This window comes from Fragaria vesca, linkage group LG4 (genome assembly GCF_000184155.1).
Source record: "Fragaria vesca subsp. vesca linkage group LG4, FraVesHawaii_1.0, whole genome shotgun sequence".
Lineage (NCBI taxonomy): Eukaryota > Viridiplantae > Streptophyta > Magnoliopsida > Rosales > Rosaceae > Fragaria > Fragaria vesca.
The window spans coordinates 19,059,492-19,068,272 of NC_020494.1; the positions used below are offsets into that span (position 1 = coordinate 19,059,492).

General features: G+C 37.5%; 1 protein-coding gene across 1 annotated transcript; it reads left to right on the plus strand.

Annotated features, from left to right (window-relative positions):
* Positions 1-3,495: 3,495 nt before the first annotated feature.
* LOC101291519 (MACPF domain-containing protein At1g14780-like) lies at positions 3,496-7,723 on the plus strand. The gene is made up of 7 exons (XM_004297376.1): positions 3,496-4,098; positions 5,483-5,684; positions 5,770-5,847; positions 5,982-6,165; positions 6,367-6,545; positions 6,629-6,696; positions 6,919-7,723. Exons 1-7 carry the CDS (start codon positions 3,548-3,550, stop codon positions 7,556-7,558), a joined length of 1,902 nt encoding a protein of 633 aa, XP_004297424.1. The 5' UTR covers positions 3,496-3,547; the 3' UTR covers positions 7,559-7,723.
* Positions 7,724-8,781: the final 1,058 nt, after the last annotated feature.

An 8,781-nucleotide genomic window follows, 5' to 3' on the forward strand; every position in this document is an offset into this window, starting at 1 on the left:
TAGATACCGACATTTCATAGATCAATTAATTGGGAATATAGTTAAGTCGATACCGACATTTCACTTAACATGGCAAGTAAGAGAACGTAATATGGTTAATGACCTAACGACATTGGCTTAAACTGTGAGTGCATTCATCTTTAGTCATTGACATTGTTTTGGGGTGATTGAAGCGTATCTAGTGGTGGAGAGAAGTTCCTAGCTATTGTTTCTCTCATATTTACATCCATATTCACTTTTTAATATTCTGTTTTCAGCAGTACTTCTGTTTTATCTATTTTTGTTCATCAATCAAACCAACTCCGAATACCCTCAAAATTTGTGTGGTAGTCCGCCACTGTGTCTAGTTACTGTGTACTTAATTTCATAATTTTTGGTTGAGTCTAGATTAGCTAATTAATTAGGTTTCTGCTCCTAGGTCGAGTCTGCCAGATTTCTGGTTTACGCGTCTGTTTGTGTTTCTTATGTGTTTAAGTCTTAGCATCACCAATCCTCTGCGGGTAATGACCCCTATTTGCCGTTTACTACATTGATATAATTGATTTGATAATAGGGTATCTTTGTAGGTGCTTTTGCGCCTATCATTATGTGTTTGTTGTTAAATTGGATACTTGTCATTCTGTTGACTTTTTTTCCTCGTACTATTGCCTTTTGCATTATGGGTGTTGTTTTCGTTTCATTTCCTTCCATATTATAGTTCATCATTAGCACAGAATTTATTGCCTTTCCATTGTTTGTATGTGTCCCTCGTGTCTATACATAGTTAGCTCCAAGTCTCTAACCCTATTAGCCCAGGTCAATATCAGATTAAACTGTAAAGCAGCCTCAACGTCAATAATTGATGTTGAGGAACATCTGTGTGCGCTTGAAAATGGCATTATATGTGGATATTCCTTCTCCAGGACAGTGTATGGAACCGAATTTTGGACCTTTTACCCATTGTTGGTTGGTTCATTTCTGCTTTTTCTGTGCAAGTCTTTTTTAACCTTCGCCGGATATGTACTATGCAACTTCTGTTGAGGTGTCGTGGTATGATCAATTCAGAGATGTCATCCTGTCTGCTTATGGACAGACCTAGTTAAGTAACATAGTCACGTCCTGGGTCTACTTTCTACTACTATTCAAACACAGCACTGCTATTAGTGTATGGCTTGGTGCGTCTGTTGAAGGCAACTGTATAGTTTTATGTTGGAATGAAATGCAGGATGTGCAGAGACTGATGAAGAATGAGAGTATTTTGTGCTGGTGATCTCGAAAGGAACCAACTCGGTTTCGTACCTTTGGAACTAGGCTTTGCTTGGGACCCCGCAAGTGTGCCAGAATGATGTTGAATGTGAAAGTATTGCCGAGTTGTACTGGTAAGAGTAGGGAAGGGGTCAAGGGGATCCTCAGTCTTTGCATGATTGGCAATCTAGTTAGCGTGTGCGTGTCTATATGGAAGCACAAATGCCAGTGGTAGTAAGGAAGTGCCACCAGCCCCATTGTCTAGTTCACAAGAGTGATCATCTTTGTTCACACAGAAAAGCTCCTGAAGGAGACGAGGACTTTTGGTCCTGGTCGTGTCCCAATAAGATTGACGTCGAAGACTGAAACTTGGGGTCCCTAGCGTTCATACTTTTCATCACCCATGTGAAATAATATTACCATTAAGCCTCTGAAATAATCACGAAAATGCCTAAGTTCCATAATCAACCGATATGCTTCTGACTTCCACAGCATACCCTCTGAAAAACAAAAGTTTTGGAAGTTGTAGAACAGTTTCAGATACGGAAAATTCCTTGGTGATAGTATTGAACGAGTCATGACACAAGAATAAGAAAAATAGTGATAATTTCTTGGCCGGTGCTATGTTAGGATTTGATCTCCATATGTGGGTGGGTTTCCTTCACAAATTATTCCATCAGAAACACTCTTTTATACACTATTTTTTTTTAACGTTGTGTTTAGATGAAGTAATTTCAATTTTCATAAAAATTTCAAAATCATGGGAATTACAATTTCATGAATTTAAATTTCATTAATTGATAATTCCATTGTTTGGATTTCATGATGTAGAGTTTTAAAATTACAAGAATTTGTATTTAGACTAACTTCAACTGAGAGAATTGACAAATAGCACCTATTTTGTAAGAAATTTAAGTAGAGAATTTAAGCTTTCAAATTCCACGATTATTTTTCTGTGAAAATTGCTAATTCCACGAGATAAGAATCCAAACGGGAGAAACAGTCCTAAGAAATTGAGAATTTTTTATTTTTGATTAAATTGTCCGGAATTTACCAGCATCTAAAGTCCGAGACAAGGAATTCCTTAGTTTTACCAGTGCTTTGTAAAGGTTTTCTTTCAACAGGGAGAGCCAAGACGAAAGCAGTAGAAGTAGAAGCAGTGGCTCATCTAGAGTCCGAGATGTCATTGTAGTCGACTATTTTGGAGGTCAGCATCATCTCCACATCAACACGTTAATAACTTGTTTATCAGAATTTGTCTTGGTTTCTAATGGCCTGTCTGTTTTTTGTTTTCGTTTTTTCTCATTTTCACACTGAAGAGAGGGAACTCCTTGGCAGTGCTACTAGCTCATGAGTGTGTACACGGTCCACCAAATATCTCGTACAAAAACCCCTTTCCATACTCTACATTCTTGACTGATTGCTGAGGCACCTTTTTATTTTTAAACCCACTTTATTTTTTCAGTTAAGAAATGATTATCTCAATTATCTGGTTTACTTTAAAACAAAAGGTTTTCCTATTTGCAGTTGCAAGTGGTGAAGTTAGTAGAGAAACGATTCTTGTACGAGACTCGAAAAAAAAAAGAAAAAAAAAAGCCTTCCAAATATGCTCAGTCATTAAAGATAGATTGCGATTAGGGTTGTAGTTTGCATCGGTGATAGTCGCTAATACGATACACACAAGGTTCTTACCAACTATACCACATGATCGTTACGTACAATTAATGATATGGTTACGAAGTAGAGGGATAAGACAAATGAGAATGCTGAGCTACCTAATTGATCATATTCACGTAATCGGTATTTTCAAATTGCAACTACATCGCCAGACACATATCTTTCGTCATACGATCAACCACGTATTCAATAAATCATTACATAAGTAACTGCATTGACATTCATATGCTATATATTAACTACTGATTAAACGACTAATTGTGAAATTAATAGCCTTAAACTGGTGCATGTATTGCCCACTCACCTTCCCTACAGCTTAGAATGAACTCAGATTTCGCAAGCGTGTAGCTAACGTTACTCTAAATTGGAAGGTTATTATATATATACTTGAATGATTAGCATGATTGAATGATTGAAATGAAACATAAAAAAGAATCAATGACTTTTAGGTATTAAATCCTATAATAGTTCTTTCTCCCTTATTCTATTCCCTATTTCAAATCTCTATCCGACTACCGAGTCTTCTTCTACCCTCATCAGGTTTGAACTTATTATAAATATGCATATAGATACACACGCAACCAAAGTACGCCAAGTCCTTAACATTCTCTGGTTTGTCTCTACTCCTTCTCATTCTCTCTTCAAAATGACAAGCTTCGGAGACATTCTCAAATTGGAGAGAGAGAAAGAGATGATGCTCACGACGACAAGTACTAGTCTCGATCACAGCATCGTCGACAGAGTTCTAGCCAGTTTAGGCAAAGGCTTCGATATAACATCGGATTTCCGGCTTCAGTATTGCAAAGGCAAACGAAGGTTGGTTGCCCTAAACGACGGCGAGAAGAGGGAGCTCGTGGTACCTGGTTTTGGTACCATTCCGGACGTCTCCGGTGACATTAAATGCGACAAGGGAGACCGGACGAGGTACCAGACGGACATGTTGAGGTTCAGTGAGATGTCGGAGCATATCAACCAGAGGTCGAGTGTCACCGGGAAAGTTCCGTCGGGGTTGTTCAATTCGTTGTTTGGGTTTGATAGTGGTTCGTGGGGGAGTGATGCGGCCAATATCAAATGCTTGGGTGTGGATGGCTATTTCATTATCTTCTTCAGTGTTCATATTGATAGGTACCCTCTTGTTCTCGCCGATGAAGTTCGCGATGCTGTTCCGGCCACTTGGGATCCTCTTGCCATTTCAAGGTACGTAATATGTTAATTCGAGACATGTTCTCGACTTCTTGATCAATACAAGAATGTTTAGGGATTTTTCTATTTTAACTTTTTACGGAATTGTCAATTTACTCTCTGAGCTAAAAACTTGGTAGAAGTTACCCTTAATCAAATGTCTCCCTAATTCATGGTTCAAGTTCTTAGGATTTTGGCCGACATATAATTTTCGAAAATTTAAATCCAGTAATAATTGACAATGTAGTACGATAACGTACAATAGCCAAACTACCATATATAGGACTACCGGCCTAGAACAACTTGTGAAATTCCTCAAATATTCAAGTCTGGTTTACTCCTATTACATTTTAATTAAAATAATTAAGAATATATATATATATATAAGATGAGAAAATTGCGTTGGACATGTATTATGTATATGATCACCTTCCTTGTACTTTCTATTTCTTGTTATGTGTCACTTTTATGCATTCATATACTTCTAAAGAATGCTATCATCTAATTTTATAGTGCCATGCATATTCTTACGAGTCAAGCTAACTCTGGTAAACCATGATACATATTGTAATTCCGTTATTATTCCTGTTGCTGCAACGAAAGTTCAATAGTTTTCTCAATTACTCAAAACAGTGTTGCACATATCACTATCAAATAAGTATAAAATGTTTTGAGTAAGTTAGAAAACTATTTGATCAGTCAAGCTAGCTAACTCTGGTACGGTAAACTCGATCTAATCTATATTGTAATTCCGTTATTCCTGTTGCACATATCACTATTAAATACGTAAAATTTTGTTTGAGTAAGTTTGAAAACTATTTCAGTTCATTTAGAAAAAAAAAAAAAAAACCTCTGCAGCACTGGCCAAGATGAAAAAATGAACCCCCAATCATGCCCATGTCTGCGCCATCATTTGCTAGCAGAAGATTTATAAATAGGCAATTGAGACGGCGATGATAATTATATGTGCATTATTGCATGAAATATGATTTGTTTGACCACTGACTCGATTGAGTTTCCTTTGTTTAATTTGGGTGGCTAATTCAGAGCCAACGGTATAAGATGATCGAGTCTGTATTTGAACGCAGTCCGTTGCAAGGTTCAAATATAGAGAGTCAAAATTACCAGCGGCTTTGCAAAACCTTTCCTAAGTTCCTTACGCGATATTACTTAGGGGACTGTGTTCGCTTACCAGCCTTAGCTAGTTATTCCTCTATCTACTCTTAATAATCGTATGAAGTCCTATATTGGGGCTGTAGACTATTATTTGATTTCCCATTCTATGGAATAAGACGTATTCATGCATTCTTTGGTTTCAGAATCGCATGCATGTCTTGGATTAACTGGTCAACCGATTTTGATTTCTAACTAATATTGTATATCATGTTAATGAGTGCAGATTCATAGAGAAATTTGGGACGCACATCGTGGTGGGTTTGAGTGTTGGGGGTCAGGATGTGGTGTCAGTTAAACAAGAGAAATCATCAACTTTAGGGCCATCAGACGTTAAGAAACACTTAAACGAGCTTGGAGATCAGCACTTTACAGGGACTTGTAATTTCTCCCCACTCCTCTCCAAAGCAAAAGACCATAGACACAAGGTACCCAACAACATGAAATGCTAAATTATCATACTATGTACCCAACAATCACCTTTGTTCTTAGTCATTTTTGTTAATTTTGCAGGCACCACAGGCATTCAATATCTTTGATTCTCCGCAATCCGTCTCCATTAACGATTTCACCACCGCAAACAAAAAAGATGTAGGTTAAGTGGATCTTTAAATTTGCTTTGTGCATTGACTTAGCTAGCTAGTTTTACTGTATACGAATTCCAAGCAAACTAATACTCAACAATCGTTATCAATAACGCCACAGATTGATCATGAATTTTTCAGGGAATCACTGTGATAAGCTCTAAAAAGGGAGGTGATCCATATGCCAGTAGCCACAGTGAATGGCTTCAAACAGTTCCGTCGATGCCGGACGCTATTCAGTACAACTTCATTCCTATCACTTCTCTCCTTAAAGGTGTTCCCGGCAAAGGTTTCTTGTCCCATGCCATCAACCTCTATCTCAGATGTAAGTTCACTTCTAAGTTCTAACAAACATCCAACCTCAAGGAATAGCAATAACCCTAGTTATTTTATATAGATTCTGCAAATCATGTGTCACTAAAGAAGGTTTGTTTTTGAAATTTGTTGAGCATAGCAAATCGACTGTGTCTGTCTCTTGATTCTCTATTAACCCAATTTGTTTTGAACTTTGTTTCTGTATCTGCAGACAAGCCTCCTATAGCTGATTTGCCCTACTTTCTTGAATATCAAGTATCACACAAAGTTTGGGCTCCCATTCATAATGACCTACGTTTAGGTCCTGCCACAAATAGCAAATCTAATCCATCATCACCTGCTATTCACTTCAGCTTTATGGGTCCTAAATTATATGTAAACACCACACAGGTATTACTCAATTGATAAATTCGATTTTCTTTTTTCTTTCTGAAAAAGTTCATCCATCTTATTATGCTGTTTATGATCGTTAGGTTAGAGTTGGAAATAACGCCCCCATCACAGGAATGCGATTGTTTCTTGAGGGCATGAAATGCAACAGGTATATATATTTAATTAAGGGTAAAATGGTCCCCGTGGTTTAGGGTTATAGTTATGTTTGTCCTCGTGGTTTCAAAATGTCTATGTTAGTCCTCGTGTTTTATATCTCGACTAATTTTGGTCTATTGACATTACTTCAATAAATAATGTTTCATATTTTCAGACGCTTTGATATGAATTGTATGCTTCATTGTTGATCACAAAAATGCCCTATATCTTTCAGGCTAGCCATCCACCTCCAACATCTTGCAAACACTCCATTGATGTTGGATAACAAGATCGATGACGCAAAGATATGGCGAGGAACAGATGAGATCCACGATGACCGGTACTTTGAAGCAACAAACGGGAACAAGTTCTCCCACGTTTGCACGGCGCCGGTAACATACGACCCGAAGTGGATGTCTTCAGGCTTAACCTCGTCCTTCGTTGTCTCTGGAGCACAGCTTGTGGTGAAGAAACACGGCTCAAAGAATGTTCTCCATCTTCGGCTCTTGTTCTCCAAAGTATTGGACTCTTTCTTAGTACAATCAAATTGGGAAGAGTCATGCTCCTCAACTAAATCGTCATCCTCCGGCCTTTTGAATGCGATGAGTAGACCAATTTCCGGGAACTATTGGGGGAAAGAGAAAGTAGAACCTGCGGCGGAGCAAGTGATATTGGATTCGAGTGTTTTTCCGGCAGGACCTCCGGTGCCATTGCCAAGGCAAAAGTTTGTGAAGCATGTAAACACCTCACATGTATGCAAAGGGCCGCAGGATAGTCCTGGCCATTGGTTAGTCACCGGAGCAAAGCTCAACTTGGTCAAGGGAAAGATTGGGTTGCAAGTCAAGTTCTCTCTGTTAAACCTAGAAGAAAAATGAACCACGTACATTGCCTATCTAGCTCATTATTTTCATTCTTTAATTCAATGCAATATGTGAGCAAGAGCATATTGCTAGCTTTATAACTTCTTCCACTCTAAATGTAAAGAGACTGGCGTTCTTGAAAACTGAACTTTGGGGTTAAATTACGAACCAAGGTTAAGCATCCCAGGCACCATCCCACTTGACCAAGACTTTCTTCTTTTTTTGTGTGGTGATGAATAACTTGACCAAGAGATTATATGCTCGACTGACCAGTTAGGGTTTAGATCGATCGACTAGGTGCAGATCTGAGGTCCACACTAGTAAACCCTAGATGTATATAGAAAAGCCATAGGTGGTATCTTTCATATATATGTTATTACGAAGTGTCATTGCATATGCTTGAGCGTGATTGAAGTACTACATGTTAAACGTATACAGGTAAACTGGGGAATCTTTCATCTTCAGGATTGTTATACTGACAAACCATGCATGGTTCACGCCGAACATTTAGTTAACTATCACCAAGATAATTTAGCACATTAGTAAACGACCAACATCAGGTAAAACCTGATCGAGAAAAAGCAATATTCTACGTATACGTTCATATATGTTGCTAAAACTTTGAACAAGTTCTTCATCTGCTTCCTTAAAGTAGGATATACACTTCTTTGTTCCCTTAAAACTAGATGTGAATATTATAAGTTACTAACAACCTGTAGCTAAGTATTCCTTTACAGGTTACAAGATTGAAAACAAGAACAACAGTAATCCACTATTCCCAGTGGTTTCAATACTTTTAAGTAATTGCTTGATCCTTTCTATTGTCGATGACATTTTTTCCTTCTTGTAATAATGTACTCGATCACCAGCAATCTTTCAATATATATTATCAATAGTACTAGCTCGCTAGCTTTATACAAGTGCTTTTATTTTACGTATAAATATGCGAGTGTTCTATCTTTTGTGGTCCGAAAATAGCATTATCTAATTATATATATAAAGTAGCAGTCCTAGTTTCTCCCCCAAATACTCAAATGGAGATTCTACATACATTTATAATGGATGCTATATATTTAATTGATCCATTTTTTCAAAAATGAGAATCAGATGTACGATAAGATTCCAAATAATTGGTGTCCATTGAGATTGCTAAATGATTTCATATGCTTTATGCGAAGGGCATCCTTTTAATAGCAAAACATATAATTTGTTTTGAATGGCATTTCTCTCTCTCTCTC

Bases quoted from the DNA above. Each gene is read 5' to 3' on its own strand.
- LOC101291519 (XM_004297376.1), top strand. From the start codon at position 3,548: ATGACAAGCTTCGGAGACATTCTCAAATTGGAGAGAGAGAAAGAGATG. The intron at 5,848-5,981 runs GTAGGTTAAGTG...TGAATTTTTCAG, and splicing joins CCACCGCAAACAAAAAAGAT to GGAATCACTGTGATAAGCTC. The intron at 6,697-6,918 runs GTATATATATTT...TATATCTTTCAG, and splicing joins GAGGGCATGAAATGCAACAG to GCTAGCCATCCACCTCCAAC.